The sequence below is a fragment of the Canis lupus genome, chromosome 12, assembly GCF_048164855.1.
Source record: "Canis lupus baileyi chromosome 12, mCanLup2.hap1, whole genome shotgun sequence".
NCBI lineage: Eukaryota > Metazoa > Chordata > Mammalia > Carnivora > Canidae > Canis > Canis lupus.
In genome coordinates this window covers 56,869,903-56,886,422 of record NC_132849.1, presented here as the reverse complement: position 1 = coordinate 56,886,422, position 16,520 = coordinate 56,869,903, and the positions used below count along the sequence as shown (strand labels likewise).

Sequence of the window (16,520 nt, the reverse complement as noted above, 5' to 3'; positions counted from 1 at the left end):
GTGCAGGTGGCCGCCAGCAGGGGTCATGGCTCCCACCCCTCTTCCACCGGCGCTGGAATCCCTGCAGCCTTCAGGAAAGGAGAGGTGTCTCCGGTTGTTTGCTAGCCAGTCCCCAGGTGGGAAAGGATTTGCAATTCAACACTCTGCTCTTTTCCTGAGCCTTGTGACTTGGCCGGGCTCCTGGCTGTAAAGGGAAGCTGCTTGCGCTGGGCTCTGTCCCCTGCCCCCTCCCATCCCCAGCCTCCCAGCTCCGGACAGAAATCAGCCGCGTTGGGACACTGCTCTCCCGAGCTGGGCGAGAGGACACAGCCGGCATCCCGCGGGCCGGGCCATGGAGGAGCAGGACCGTGGGGGGTCCACCTGGGAGGCCCCGCAGGGCAAGAGCCGCCCGGATTCGCCTTGGTCGTGGGTAAGGGCCCGGGCTTGGCCATCTGCGCGCTGCACCCCCCGCTGGGAGCCCTGGTGGGGCCGCGCCCCGGGACCGTGGTGCCCAGAGGCGCTCACTCGGGATTGGGACATTCACATTTCTCCAAGAGGTGGGACCCGCTGCTCCCCAGGGGCTCCGGTGACGTGGAGACTGCGTTTATCGAGGAGGTTTTAGAACTGACTCAAGAATTTAAAAGCTTTTTTTCTGTGCCTTGGATGGAAAATGAACAGTGATTGCTTCCATCCTCGGGACAGGGACGCAGGGTGTCTTGAGGGCATCCTGCTCACCAGCCAGAGGGCTGGGAACGTGTGTTCTCTACCCTGCTGTGTGCGGGGGAGGAGGACAGGCCCCAGCGTTGAAGGGACCTGCCCAGCGCTGTCATTTAACCACGGTGTCCCAGAGGGTGTGATGTGCGTGCTGTGGGCCTCGCGGGCTCCAAAGCCAGGGGTGGGACCGTCCTGCCCTTTCCGAGCTCCCCCGAGATGCCAGGGCTTCGGATCAAAAGTAGTTCCCTTCAGCTGAAGCCCCAAAGCAGGAGTAGAGGGCGCTCAGGTAACCCCCAAGCAGAAGCGGGCGCTGGGGCTGTGGCTTCGGTTGGAATTCCTGACTCGCTGTTTCTCCCAGAGGCCGGGGCAGGGGGCCGAGGGTGGGTATTTGGCTGCAGTGAGGATAGTGTGGGAAACCCCACCCCAAATGGTATCAGGGACGCTCATGATGCTCTGCTTCTTGTCCTTAGCTGCACGAGGCTGGGTTGTGCTGGAAGTTTCCATGTGCCTCAGAAGCAGAGAGCGCTGGGGCTTTCTGGCTCCTGGGGAAATAGAGTGAGGGTGAGGCGTGCATGAGGCTGCTGGTTCCCCGAAGCACCTGCCACCTGTCACTTGGGTCACGTGCATCCTCAGGGTGGTTCCTTCCCCTGCAGGGGCAACAGGCCCTGCTGGGACCTTACTGTTGGTCATCAGGCTGAAATGCTGTGGGGGTCCTAAGCCAAGAAAGGGGGCCTGGGTTCTGTTCCCGTCTCGGCCACCATTTGCAGCTGGCCCCTTGGGCGAATATTTTCCATCCACGAGTGGACAGATGCTGGCCGAAGAGTTACCCGAGGTGGATCACTGACCCTCTCTCAAGAGGTGGGCTGAGGACAGGAATGGGGCCACCCCGAAGGAGTGCTGTGTAGACCAACGGCACCCACACTCTGATGAAATAGACTGGTTTCGTGAATAGTTGGGGATTAAGGTGGCCATGCCTTGTTTCCATTCCTGGAATGTCCCTCTCGCCCAGGGCAGCCCTGACTTCTGCGAGGGCAGCCCTGCTCCCCCATCATGGTCTCCCACATCCACCACGGGACCCCTCGTCTCCTGCCGCGCTGGGTCGCAGGTCTTACTACTGTGGGCATCTCTGTTTGCGCGGCCCATGCAGACACTGTCATTCCCATTTGACGGTCGAGCAAACAGGCCGTGAGGTTGGGACTTGCCCACAGTAGCTCTGGGGCGGGGGGGGGGGGGGGGAGGGGGGAGGTGGGGACAGGAAGCCAGTCCCCTGGGGGCCAGCACAGGCCATGTTCTCTCATCCTGGGCCCCGTATAGGCGCCGTGGTCTGAGGACGCTCTGACAGTTCTTGTTCTCTGCTTATTTGTTTCAGTTATTAGCTGTTTTTCCTGATTATAAAAGCGTGTTCATCACAGGGGATCCAGAATATACTGCAAGGTGAAACTAGGGCAGCAAAATGCCGATCATGCACGGCTTGCGGAGCCTGAGAACTTTGTAAACAGAGGTCATGCTTCATTTCCCTAAAAGGCTCATTCTAGTTAAGCCGCAGAAAGGATCTCAAATCCACCTCCTGGGGATCCCTGGGTGGCCCAGTGGTTGAGCCCCTGCTTTGGCTCAGGACGTGATCCTGGTGTCCCGGGATCGAATCCCACATCGGGCTCCCTGCGTGGAGCCTGCTTCTCCCTCGGCCTGTGTCTCTGCCTCTCTCTCTCTCTCTGTCTCTCTCTCTCCTCTGGGTCTTTCATAAATAAATAAATAAAAAATCTTAAAAAAAAAAAGAAAGAAATCAAATCCACCTCTTTCCCTTTTTATTTCGTAACTTCTTTAGCCCTGAGTGCTTGATTTGAAAGCCCCACACTGCGCAGGGGCCACTGTGTGCCTTTCTGCCCAGGGGAGGAGCCGGGGAGGCCTCCCTGGCCGCACAGAGTGATGAGCTGGGGCGGGGGGTGCAGGGTGTCCGTCCCCAGGCTCAGGGTCTGCGCGGCTCCTGCCTTGTCTGGAAGAATCTGACCTGCGGGGCCCGACTCTCGGCTTCAGCAAAGCCGACCTGGAAGGCAAAGCGGGAAGTTGAGGCAGGCACCCAGGTGGGTTGACTGCCGTGCGAGAAGGCTGAGGAGGAGGCTCGCTCTGCAGCGCTGGCCTAGCGGGACGGGGCCCAGGCGGGCTGGCTGCTTCGGGGAAGGAAGGGAAAGTGGCCCAAGCCATTGTGGGGTGCTTTCGCCCTCGGGGCTGGGGAAGGGCAGCTGACGGAGCTGCGAGCCCTCGGAGGCACCTGTTGACCTGGCACCGTCTACCTGTGGCATGGGCCGCAAACACTCCAGGGGACTGTGGGCTTGACCTCCGTGCCCTATGGGGGCCCCGGGGGAGGGGCTCTGCCCGGGCTCTACCCCCCCGGGGGATCAAGGCAGACTGAGAGTGGGTGGGCTTGCACCCCGCCAGCTGCCTAGTTCACGGGTGCACACATCAGGAGGATTTCCAACCGGCAGGGCCAGGCTGAAGCTGGCATTGGAGCCGAGCCTTGGAGGAGAGGAGGGTAGGGTTTCAATAAACAGAGCATGGGGTGGGGTGGGGGAGCCTTCTAGACTGAGGGCTCAGCATGAAAGAAGGCTGGGCTTGGAGAGGACAGGGCGTTCTCCTCAAGCTAAGCTGGCAGGTTTTTTTTTTTTTTTTTTTCCTCAGGCCATTTGGGAATTTATTGCTCCTTAGCAAGGGCGTGCACGGTGCTCTTCAGCTTGGTCAGGCACCCAGGCTGTGGAGGCAGGCAAGCGGTGGCCAAGGATGTGGGACCCGATGTGGGGTGGTGGCGGGGTTGGGGTGGGGTGTACAGGAGCCACGGGACCTGCGCTCAGGCCTCAGTCCTGCCGCTTACAGTTTTGATCTCCTGGAGCCTTACTTTTCTCATCCGTATAATGGGCCTATGATACGTAATCACGTAATACTCTCAGGTACTGGGTAAATGGGGCCCTCATTAGTAACGACACTAGACCTGAGAAAGGGTAGCTACGGGTTGGGCGGCAAATGTCACGTTGAAGAGAAATCAGGTCATTTACCCTCGGATCCTTGGTCTTAGTAAGCAGTGTGAGGAGGAGCTACTCCAATCCAGACTCTGCACCCCTAAGATGAAGGAGAATTCGGAGTGTAGTCTTCATCCGGGTGTTTTAGCTCGGCAGTCAAGGCTTCTCCAACGGTGGCCTCCCCTTCCTCCTCTTGGCTGTGTTCTCTGTTCTCAAGTGCTGCCCACCAAGTGCCTTTCTTCAGTTCAGGGCTGCTGAGCCAGTCCAGTTAGCTGGGTCTTCAGGGAGGTGATCATGAGGAACCCAGACCCACCCTGCCACCTCCAGCCCCTGTAGACTTGGGCCTGCGATCTGGATCTGTTTGCTGCCTGGCCTCCTTTGGCAACGCTCACTGGAGGCCTAGATGGAGGCCAGACACTAGCTGCCCCCCACCCCCAACCAGGGTCCCTTCCGGGACTTCTGGAGCCCAAGCCCCCGACTGTGGCGGGGACATAGCCCCAGCTGACCTGGAACACCTGCTTGCCCACTCAGGAGCCTCAGCTGGGCCTGAACCCTCCCACCCGGTGTGCGTGGATGAGGGAGGGCGCAGGGAGAAAAGCTGTAGGAAGCAATCCTCCTAGCCTCCCCCCACCTTTGCTCCTCCTCTAGGGGTCCCGGCACCCCTCTGTCCCTCCTCCGGGTGGGGTGATAGGGCAGTTTGAGTGCCCTGGAGGCTGAGCCATTACAAACTGCAAAGCCACCAACCCTCACATAGTGCAGCCCTGCACGTGGCCCCGGTGACCATTACTAGTGAAGGGAAGTTGGGATGAACATCTGACTTAGTTGGGATGAACATCTGCACAGAGCCAGCCCTCGCTGGGCCCCCTGCCCTTGCGTTGGGTACCACCTACATTTTTTTCACCCCATGTTCCCCGTGTTTCTGATGGGGACTGATTGGTTTCCCTTTACGAAATTGGATTTGCAGGGCCACAAGCCCTGGACGCTGCTTTTAAACTCTGACTGCCTGTTGTGTTTGGTATTATTTCCCCGACTCCTCTTTCCCACTGGGCTGGGAGCTCCGCAGGGCAGCGAGGGTGTCCCGTCTCAGTGTCCCCACAGCACCGACTGCATAGCTGTGCCGGCCTGGGTCAGTCGGGTTCGCATCTGTCATCCTGATGTGATTCTGTAGCACACCCCCTTTAGCTCTCAGAAGTGTCTGGAACGGAATGATCACCTTGCCCGGCGCATACCTGTAAGGCCACACCCGTGCCTGGCTTTGGAGCAGTCCCCTACCCCACAGCTCATTCCCAGAGGTCCTTGCTCACTGTCACGCTGGGGTCCCAGTGGCCTCCCCGCTCTTCCGCCTTTCTGGTCAGGGCTGGAGCAGGCTGGGGGCTTTGCACGGTGGCCACGTGTGTTGTGCAAAGATTAGGATCTCAAGTCAGTGCAAAAGGCAGAAACTGTGTGTGGTTCAAGTCTGTTAGGGTGAGGGTCTGCTGTAGCCGCCCTCCATGGGCCCGTTAGCAATGATGTCTAGGGGAGGAGGACTCCCTGTTGGGGTTCACAGCCTGGCTCTCGAGCTTGCTGGCTGGTGATTGACTCTTCATCTGCAAAGTGGATTTCGTGAGACTAAGTGGGTTAAAAGCTGTGAGGCACTTGGTATGCACGTAACCGGCATTGGCTTGTATCAAATGCAACACGGGCCTGTTTTCTGGAGCCTTGGAACAGATTTCTATTCCTTCTGCGAAGCCTGGCATCGGGGCTTTTTGGCACAATGTGATCTCTTTGCTCGAGCATGATACTCATATCAGGAGGGTGAGCTGTTGCTTCATGGGACCCACCCGGGAAGTGGGACAGTTGGCAAAACAGCAGCTCTAGACTTTCTATTCGAGACCTTTCTGGCGAATTACCCTCTGGAGTGCAAATGCTTGAAATTATTACTATTTTTCTTTCTCTCCCTCTGTATTTTGCCAACAGTACATATAACTGAATGCATTTAAATGAAAAGTATGTATATAACGAGAGCTCTACTCTTTGCCAACAAGAATTTTTTTTTTTTTTTTGCCCATGTCTATGCACTGAGGAGCAATATGCTAAGGTGCCCAGGAGCCAAAGACTCAGAGTTTAGGATGCAGGCCTAGCATTCCAAATGACTACCTATATGACCTTGGACAAGGTCACTTTGCTGAGAGACTCAGTTTCCCTCAGTTTCATTCTCTCCGATGAGTTATGTGAGTCACAGGACTTTGCAAACTAGAGCTCCTGCAAATGCAGCTTAACCAACAGGGGTCTGCTGTGTGTGCTCTCGGCCCTGCGCATGCTCTAGAAGAATGGATGGTGTGAATTTAAAGGATAGGCTGTGAGCTGGGAACGACATGAAATAATGTACATCAAGTAATGTGAATCGCGTCTAATTTTGTATGATATTTTATTTTTTAAATTTTTTTAAAAAATTATTTATTTATTTATTCATGAGAGACACACAGAGAGGCAGAGACACAGGAAGAGGGAGAAGCAGGATCTATGCAGGGAGCCTGATGCGGAATTCGATCCCAGGACCCCAGGATCACAACCTGAGCCAAAGGCAGACGCTCAACCACTGGGCCACCCAGGTGCCCCGGAATATCTTTTGTTCTAATGAGGCATCTCTTGGTGGCTCCTGGGTACCTGCAGGTTGCGCCAGTAACCAGAGAGGCCAAGCCATGATTAGAAGCTTGGGACTGTGCTGTAGAGGAGGGAACATAGGGGTAGGGCTGCCCCTCCAAGTGTGCCCAGTGCCCGCCCCCATCCGCCCCTTCCCACCTTGAGGAAGCTGCTCTCAGCCTCTCTGCTCATCCCTGAGCCCCCACCCAGCTCCGGCCCTGACCAGAGGGGTTGGAGAGACCCTGGGGCCCCTAAGTGCCAGTGAGAAAGGACCTTTGGGAAACAAAATGTTCTTCGTCTTTATCCTTGGGCTGACAACGTGGCTTTGCTAGCTTATTGTGTGGAGGAAATGGGGTGGGGTTTGTACCACCTTCTTAGTTTTCTCTCAGCAGCTGCATGAAAAAGGCCTTCGAAGGACCTGTGCATGGGCACCTGGAGGGCTCAGTGATTGAGCATCTGCCTTCGGCTCAGGTCGTGATCCCAGAGTCCCAGGATCGAGTCCCGCATCGGGCTTCCTGCAGGGAGCCTGCGTCTCCCTCTGCCTGTGTCTCTGCCTCTCTGTGTGTCTCTCGTGAATAAATAAATAAAATCTTAACAAAACAAAACAAACCCCTAAAAAACAAAGGAGCTGAGCAGAAAGCGTAAACGCACTGACAGCTCAGTGGGGACCGTACTGTTTGTGAACCACAGGCCGGTGTCACGCTGGCCCTCGGTGCCTGAGCAGTGGGCCTGGATCTGAGCCGGCTTCTGGAGCTGGAACTCCCACCTTTCTCCAGAGCCAAGAATGCTTCTGCCGTGAGCAGACACGTCTGCTGGAGCAAGGGCCAGTCGGGGCACGTGGCCATTGTTTCTTTTTGTTCAGGGAAGAGCCCCTGGAATGCAGAGCTGGGGTGGGTGGGTGTTGGTGCCGAAGTCTTCAGGGATGCTCCAGGAGAAAAGAGAGCAGAACAATGTTGGTGGCACGTCTCCTGATGTGACTTTTTCTTGGGAAGGACTATTATTCATCGTGAGAGAATGCATATCCTATTTAGGGGACATTAAAGTATTTTTCTTTTATGAAAAAGTTTATAATAGTAGATGCACTTTCCTTCCTTTTTTTTTTTTTTTTAGAGAGAGAGAGGGAGAGGGAGAGAGAGAATCCCAAGCAGACTCCATGCCCAGCACAGAGCCCGATGTGGGGCTCGATCTCACGACCCTGAGATCACGACCTGAGCTGAAACGAAGAGCCAACTGACTGAGCCCCCCCAAGCGCCCCTCCTTCCTTCCTTCTTAAGATAAGTTGGCGACTCTATGCCAGTTACCACCCAGGTTCCTCCAAACAAAAATAGCAAAAGATTACTGTCTTTTCGTTCTTTGTTCATTCGGGTAATAAATATCCATTAGGTTTCTGCTCCGTGGCAGGCATCCTTCTCGGCAGTGGAGGTGGACCAGTGGATGAACCCCAAGCATCCCTGCCTTCCTGGAGCTGACATTCTGGGTGGAGGAGAAAGGAATGAGCAAATTATTAAGTGAAACATGTACCAGATAGAGAGGGGGTTGTGGGGACACATGAGCAGGGGGAGGGTGACAAGATGGGAGGACGATGTGGCTTTAAGGGAGAGGTCAGGGCAGACCTCTTGGAAGGTGCCACTTGGGCAAAGCCTGGAAGCAGGTGAGGGAGTGAGAGGAGCGCACAGTAGGTGTCCAGGCCCTGGGGCCCAAGCTTCTGGGCTGGTTTGAGGGACTGCAAGGAGGCCAGCGTGGCTGGAGCAGAGAGAACAGAGGAAGAGGAGCTCTAGTCAGGGCAAGGCAGGGGTGGGGGCCGAGCATCGTAAGGGCGTTGACCTTTACCTGATGAGACAGGAGGTCATGGAGGATTCGGGGCTGCCTTGGACTGTGGACTTCATGGGGACAGAAGCAGAAGGACCAGTTCAAAGGCTGTTGTGATAATCCCAGTGGTTGCAGGATTGGGGTGAGAAGTGTCTGGAGTGGAAGCCAGGGAAGGTGTAGGCTAAAAATGTAACTTCCATCTCTGAAATAGGGAATTTAGGAACCCCAGACCCCGCGCAGCCCCCTCGTTTTACAGATGGGGAGACTGAGCTCCCCGTGGGCCCTTGGCATGTTTTCTAAGACTAAAACCCTAGTTTCCTGACCTTTCATGTAGGGAAAGTACATACATTCAGATACCACTTGGATCTTCTCTTTGCACTTGGGTTTAGAAGACGGCTTGGTCTTGTTGCTCTTTCGAGATGTTTCTCTCTGTTTCCCTTCTCTTACTCCTGTCGTTCCTTCAGCTTTCTCCCAAGGCCTCTGTTTATCCAACCTCATTTCTTCGTTTATCGTTTACGCTCAACTGAAAGAGAACCTGGGGGAGGGACCGCCACCGCCCGTGGTCTGCTGACCCGTCAAGGTCTTGTCCAAATGCAGCCTTGCCTTGAAACCCCAGCTGGGAGTGATGCTTCCATTCTCAACCATCAGCTTCCCCTTGGAACTTGGCAGGCGCTCACTTTCACTGTAGTTATGCCAAGGCTGGCCCCCGGCCCCTGCCCCGGCCCCTGGCACATAGCAGGTGCTTGGCATCTGTGGAAGGAAAGTGAATGAACGAAAGGACAAGGTGAGCACGCCCGAGTCTTTATCATTCGATGGTGAGCTTTTGCCTGGTCTGGTGTTCAGTGAAGTGCCGCGACGGCCCCCGGATCCCCCTTGAGCTCTTACCGCGTGATCGTCCGCAGCCACGGGGCTGCTGCCCATTGTGGGTGGGCTGCCCTTGCAGAGGGAGGAGCCGCAGCTCGGGTGGGCCTCCGGAGCAGCCCGGAGGTGGCTCTCTAGTTAGGCCCAAGTGGGAGATGAAGACCAGAATGGGACGACAGACAGACTTTGGGAAAGAGGCAGGCTGGTGCCAGAGTGTCTGGCCCAGATGAGTCTCTCCCGAATGCTTGAGGCTGGTGGCTGTTGGCCGCTGGACAAGGGTTGTGTGGTGTGTTTTATGGGTGAGCTGGTCTGACTTAAAGGCACAGGATTGGGGTGAACTGTCACGGCCCAGGTGCTGTGAGCAGAGCACACGCCCACCCGAAAGAGTGTACCCATCCCAGGTGGGTGAACCAGACGATGCCTGTGCCTGAGGCTCCCGTGGGGTCAGATGCCGTCCTCCTGTTATCAGCTGCCCTGTATGGGGCCTCATAAATACATTCCTCTGGGGGGTGTGGTGGGAAGATGTATCTATAGTGATGAACTGATATGGCCCCTGTCGCACAGAGGCCTATAACTCATCTTTCCCCCTTTGCCCTGGCTGCCAGGGGGGCAAAGTTTTGTTTAGTGTTCAAATGCAGGATTATCTCGAGTCTAGATTTCAGGAATAATTCTCTCTGTTCCCTCCCCTTATTCTAAATCCTGCTCCATTTCACTGCTTTTGGTCTGTTTTCAAACAGCTCTATTACTTGATTTTTTTTTTTCTTTCTAAGCTGCTTGAGATCCTTCTTGGATTTGATTAAAAAAAATCTAAGCAGTTAAGAACCAAAAGTTTGGAATAAAATTACCTATTTTTTTTTTTTTAAAGGCAGGACTGACACAGAAGCAGGATGTTATTGGATATGATGGGGACGTGACTGCTGTGATGTCCCTGGTCAGGAGTCTGTGGCTGGGGCTCAGGAGGGACAGAAGGATGTGACATCTCCTGTAGCAGGCCCAGCCAGGTGGGACAGGAGGGGCTCACCTGTGAACTTCTGAAGAGTTTATTGTTACTAGGATGAAGTCAGAGGAGAATTGTATTCAGTAGGAGAGGAGCATTGAGCCTGGGTTCTAGGCTCACCGTGTGGCCCTGGGCAGGGCTGCTCTCCCTTTGGAGCAAGGATGCCCCCATGCCCCCAGAGCTGTCTGCAGCTTACTCACGCCTCTGCACATGCAATCGCAGGCACGGGGTGCCCGCTCTAAGGAAGGCAGCCTTGCTGACTGCCGTTCCAGGGAGAGGTTGCACTCATCAGGGAATGATGGGCGAGGCAGGGCTGCTGCACAGCATTCTGCTGTCTCTGGTCTGCCTGAGTCCTGGTTGAGGGGCAAGTGCAGGCTGAGAGCCAACCTATACAGGGCTCCCTAAGCCCACGGGGCTCTGGGACCAAGGCTGGCTGGCACCGTCGGGAGGAAGGACGTCTTTGTGAAATCTGTTCATCCCGAGAGGTCCTCATTCATTCCACAGAGGGGCTCTGTGTGCCACCTGTGGCCTGGGAAGCGGCCTGACCATGATTTCTAGCACCTGCACTCCCCCGCCTGGAAGGCTTGTGAGCCATGAGAATATCTGCAGACCCCTCCTTGTACTTGGAATAAACATGGGGCACCTGGTCAGGCTGCAAAGATCATGAGCTGGGGGCCCTTCTATGTCAAGCTCCCTGGCCTCTCCCCAGGCCAACTGCCTCCTGCTCAGCCCCACCCTCCCTCCCTCCATGACCACCCTGGGGCTCCACACAGTGCAGTTTGGAAACCCTGGAGGCCCACTTGACCCCTCTGGAATCACAGGCTGGATTTTTTTTTTTAAGTAGGCTCCACATCTCTAGTGTGGAGCCCAACGTGGGTCTTGAACTCAAGATGACCATGAGATCGAGATCTGAGCTGAGATCCAGAGTCAGTTGCTGACAAAGCCACCCAGGCATCCCATCACAGGCTGGAATTCTTTCAGAATAGAGATGGAATCCTTCAGATAGATGGACTGAGCCTTGCCATGTGGCCATGGCTTGGAAGAACCCTGTTTCCATGCCCTGTCATATCCTTGAGGCCTACTTCTTCCTCATTTACCCCCTAAAAGAGCAGCTCTTTGTGGGGAGCATTACACTGCTGTCAGCTGGTGGCCCAAAAAGGCCCCCTAGAGGGCGCTGTCACACCGGGGACCCGGGACGGGGCACTTGGGCAAGGATCACGTCCCCCTGCCCTGTGTAAGTAGGGGGCAGGTGAGAAATGAGTTAATACATAAAACATTTGCTGCCAACAATAGGAGAGTTGTGTTGAAATTCTTTAAAAAATTTTTTACCCTTTTATTTTACGTTTTTATTTAAATTCAATTAGCCAACATATAGTATGTAATTAGTTTCAGATGTAGTGTTCAATAGTTTATCAGTTACATATAATACCCAGTCAGTGCTCATCACATCAGGTGCCCTTCTTAAAGCTCATCACCCAAGTACCCCATCCCCCACCCACTTCCCCTCTAGCAACCCTCGGTTTATTTCCTATAGCCAAGAGTCTCTCATGGTTTTTCTCCCTGTCTGATGACTTACTGTTCAGTTTTCCCTCCGTTACCCGATTACATTTTTTTTGAAGATTTTATTTATTTATTTATTCATGAGAGACACAGAGAAAGAGGCAGAGACACAGGCAGAGGGAGAAGCAGGCTGCCTATGGGGAGCTCAATGGGACTCGATCCCAGGACCCTGGGATCACACCCTGAGCCAAAGGCAGATGCTCAGCCACTGAGCCGACCAGGCATCCCTACCCTATGAAATTCTTCAGTGAATTCCCTTTACCTGAGGACATGGTTATTTGAATTTCAAAGTCTTTCAAAGTAAAGGCAAAGGGGACTTGGCAAGTTGGTGTCTTGCCCTGATTTGACCTAAGCAAAAATTGAGTTTATTAATAGCCATTTGATAGACACTTCACAAATAATGGTGAAGCAAGATGGGATCAGGTTTCTGGTTTTTATCCAAGTAGAAATGCCCAATGGGTTAGAGGTCACCAGATGGAAAGAGAGAGAACAGTAAGTCTTGCATGTTGAACACTGAGCAGCTGCCTAGTATAATAGCATTTTGCAAACATGAGTTATTCTCAGTTTACAGATAAAGTGTTTTCACAGTGATCAAGTGTCCAGGAATATTATTGTTGTTAACTGGGTGCTTTTTATGTGTTGGGTGCCTGTGACTCATTTTCCCTTTTGTCTTATCAGTCCTCCTAAGAACCACGTCATTGGATTATTAGCCTCAGTTTACACACAGGGGAGCTTAGAGGAGCTTAGAGAGATTGCAGCCAGCAGTGAAACAAATTCCAGCAGGTGCCTCCTCTTACTTCTCCTCCAAAGCCCAATTTCCTCTTCTGCCTTTGGAGATCCAATGAATTCCACCTGCCTCTCGTGCCTGTCGTGGTTTGAGTCCGCCAGCCTCAGTGCTTTCTTACTTCATTGTATTAATTGGTTCACAGTGTTGTTTTTCTCTCTTGGAGCATGAACTTCTTAGGAACAGAAACTGTGCCGGGGAGAACTCTGGTCTCCTTGCATCTAACAGGTTTTGGGTGCAAGAAGAGGCTCAGTAAATGGAAGTGGGAGGTTGAGCATTGTCAACCGGTGGTCTTAGCTGGACCCTCTGTTGCTCCCCAGAATCAGCTCTCTCTAACATATAAAATATATACTAATAAAATAAATATATCTAATAAATAGAAATAAATGAAGATATGTAGTAGAATATTATATGTAAATACAATAAATACGTAAACATGCGATATATACTTATATATAATTTATACATTATTATATAATGAACAGAAATATATGTATATGTTTATATGTATATATGTGTATATATGTATGTCTAAGATATGCAGACAATATTCAAGACCCTACTATGTCTTTTGAGATTTTATTTATTCATTAGAGAGAGAGAGACAGAGACTGAGTGATGGGTAGAGGGGAGAGGGAGAAGCAGACTCCCTGTTGAGCAGGAAGCCCGATGTGGGACTCCATCCCAGGACCCGGGGGTCATGACCTGAGCTGAAGGCAGTCACTTTACTGACTGAGCCACCCATGTGCCCCTAAAATTATTTGTTATTTTTATTCTTCCAAACATCACCTAGACCTTAGCTCACTTTAACCACCACTGATCGCACTCCCGTCTTGCTACTTTTGTTCAGAGCTTTGGTTTTTGCCCTAAAGGAACCCTAAAAGCTTTAATTATTTTTCAGTATAAAATTTTAATAATGAGGATTTCCAACCTATTGTATCCATATGGGTGCTTCCAGCTGTTTCTTGTACCCCAATCTGCCATCTGGATTCACTTTTCCTTTTGCTGGTGTACATCACTTGACTGTTCCTTTAACAGGTTTATAAGAGGTAAATTCTATTAGTTTTTGTATACAGAAGGTGTCTTGCTTGACAAGTTTAACTGAGCATAAAATTCTAGGTTGACAGTTGTTTTCCTTTGGTGTTGAGAAAATACTAGTCTTCTGTGAGACTTAGAAAGTTTATCCTTTGCCTTCTATGTTCTGCTGTGTCGCTACAATGTGTGTAGAATTATTTTTATCTGTACTTCTCTGTGCTCAGAATCCAGTGTCACTCATTGCTCAGGTCTTTCATCAATTTTGGAAGAATTTAAGACATCTCTTAAAAGCCTCTCTTCTGTGATTTCCTTATTCTGTTTTCTGGAAACCTTCTCAGACACAAACTGTAGCCTCTCACTATCCTCCATCCCCTTCCTCCTCTTCTCTTTCCTTTTCTCTTTCATGGGCGGTGCTGGTTGAGTTTTTCCTTACTATATTCTAATTCCTTAATTTCCTCTTTTACTGGTTCCTATTTTTTTTAAGATTTATTTATTTATTTATGATAGACAGAGAGAGAGAGAGGCAGAGACACAGGCAGAGGGAGAAGCAGGCTCCATGCCGGGAGCCCGATGCGGGACTCGATCCCAGGACTCCAGGATCACGCCCTGGGCCAAAGGCAGGCGCCAAACTGCTGAGCCACTCAGGGATCCCCTGGTTCCTATTTTTTAAAAGATTTATTTGATTTATTTAGTTATGAGAGAGAGAGAGAGAGTGCTTGTGAGTTGCGGAGAGGAGCAAAGGGAGAGAGAGAGACTCTTAAGCAGACTCCCTGCTGAATGTGGAGCCTGATCTCAGGACCCGAGATTGTGACCTAAGCAGAAACCAAGAGTGTGAAGCTTAACCAACCACACTACCCAGGTACCCCCACCTTTTTAAAGACTTTATTTATTCATGAGAGACACAGAAAGAGGCAGAGACACAGGCAGAGGGAGAAGCAGGCTCCATGCAGGGAGCCCGATGTGGGACGCCATCCTAGGACCCTGGGATCACGACCTGAGCTGAAGCCAGATGCTCAACCACTGAGCCACCCAGTTGCCCCAGCCGTCCCTTTTAATCTTAATTTCATGGACCATATTTTTTATTTCCAAGACTTCTAACTGGTCCTAGCTACTGGCTTTGGTTTAACTTTCATATCTTCGTGTTTCATAATTTCTCTTTTTCATGCAAGTTATCCCTCAACCTGTATCTTTAAGCCTTATGCTTATTTAAAGCCATTGTGAGGCTGTTCAATGAAATGAATTTGGTGGGAATCCATATTCCGGATGGTTTTTGGTTTGTTTTTGTATGTTTGGGGCTCAATTTGAACAACTACATTTTGAAGTTTGCTGTTGTTTTCTTTCCTCTAACCCCTGCCCCACTCCCTGGTCTGGTCTCCAGCCTCAGGGCTGGGTGATTTGAAAGACACAGCCTCAGTCTGGCACCCTGGACACACCCTAGACTAGTTTTCTCCCAGGCCCCAGGGACACAGTCCAGAGCCAGGCCTCATAACCGCACTGCAGAGCTCCTTTCTAGTGGTGATACTGGGGACATTTTAGACTGACTCTGAACCAGATAGCCGCTCGGTTTGATTCCTGTTTAAAAAGTTGTGTCTTCATCCTCCCACCACCCTTATAGCCTCGGCCCTAAGCAGTAGGGCTTCAGAAACGTTCAAATCTCTTTTACCAGCAACAGGAACCGAATCCCAGGCCAGGTTTCAGTGTGGAGCCTGGCTCCTGTGCCCCATCTCACATGACCCTCTGCAGGTGCAGGCCACACCCTCTGCTTCAGGACCAGCACCTCGAAGACCTGCAGCTTTACATTTTGAATCGTGTCTGTGATTCATGAAAATACCTCCCTTGCTTTTGAGCCTCTGCTATGTGATATTTGCTTTATCCTTTTATATACTTGGGTTTGGGTCAGAGGGATCATTCAGAGTACAAATTCACTGCACTCTCTTGACTCTAAGCCACAGATGTGCTTTCTGTTGCAACCCAACATTGATCAAATGTTTAGGAAGGAAAGAGCAAGAATAGAGCCAGTAGCATGACATTCGAGGTCTCTATCCAAGCCCATTTTCACATTCCTTAGGAATGTTAGCGTAAGTAGCTTTACATATCAGTGTTACCCAACCCAAGTTATCCCACCTACCCTTTAGGGTGTCATGAAGGATTTTATCGAATGCCTTGTTGAAACCATTACGTGTGTGTGCGCGCGTGTGTGCGACATTCCCCTGATGTGCCACCCTAACTATCTTATGGAAAATAAAGTGTATTTTCTTTACTGGTATTGTTCTCTGAGAATTCTGGTGGCTGCCACTGTCTTACAGGTTGTCCATGTCCTTGGCCTCCCAACACTAAGGGGAACTCACTTGGAGCGCACAGGGTGAAGTCTACGCGGTGAGCATGCCCTAAATGGGAACGTTGCCTCACTATGTATCCCAAGGACACGCTGGCATATTCAAGGCAAAAAGTCACCAGCTATTCCTTCCCCTGGGAGTTTGAATGAAAATGCCAGTGGAAAGTTGGGTCCCAGTTCCTTCTCCATGCTTTTGCCCTGGCGCCTACTGGCTGCATTTCTCGCAAGTCCCTCTGTACCTGAATGGCCTGCCGGGAGGGCAATGCAGAGCTTCCCAAACTCCCTGTTCCCCAGGGAGCTTTGAAGCGTCCCTGAGATCTGCCTCTCGAGATTCTGACTCACCAGAGTCAAGTGGAGCCTGGGAGCCGGGAATGTTAGTGAGCTCCCCGGTCGCTTCTGTAAGCAAGCAGGCTTAGCTCTGAGTCGTGATGTTTGTAAAGTGCTTAGCGGGGAGCTCTTGGAGCACAGCCAGCACTCTGCAGGGGCTTCCCTGTGGCTTCCCTTCTCCTGCATCCCCCCTCTCCTTCCCCTGGAGACACTCCTTCCTCCTTCCTCAGGTGTTACCCACTTTGTGTCCCAGAGGAAAACCATAGGACAACTCATTTAAGTCCCTCTCCTCCAGATGTTTTTCTTTGATAAAAATAGTCAGGGGAAAGGGCAATGCTGAAGTCAAAGTCTTCATTTAAATTCCACCACCGCTCATGTGGTCTCTACTCCCTACCCTTTGTGAACCCCCGGGATACAGAGACAAATAGGATTCTGGCCCCACCCTTGAGATCTTGGGATTATATTGCAGCCTGAGAAATTGGAGGC

The 16,520-nt window shown here is 52.0% G+C and overlaps 1 protein-coding gene across 1 annotated transcript in view; it reads left to right on the top strand.

Annotated features, from left to right (window-relative positions):
* The first annotated feature begins 222 nt into the window (after nucleotides 1–222).
* Nucleotides 223–16,520, top strand: part of LPIN1 (lipin 1) — a 131,503-nt gene continuing 115,205 nt past the window's right edge. Inside the window, exon 1 of the mRNA XM_072771046.1 lies at nucleotides 223–409. Coding sequence (XP_072627147.1) covers nucleotides 332–409 — 78 coding nt within the window. The 5' untranslated portion in view covers nucleotides 223–331. The remainder of the gene's footprint in view (nucleotides 410–16,520) is intronic.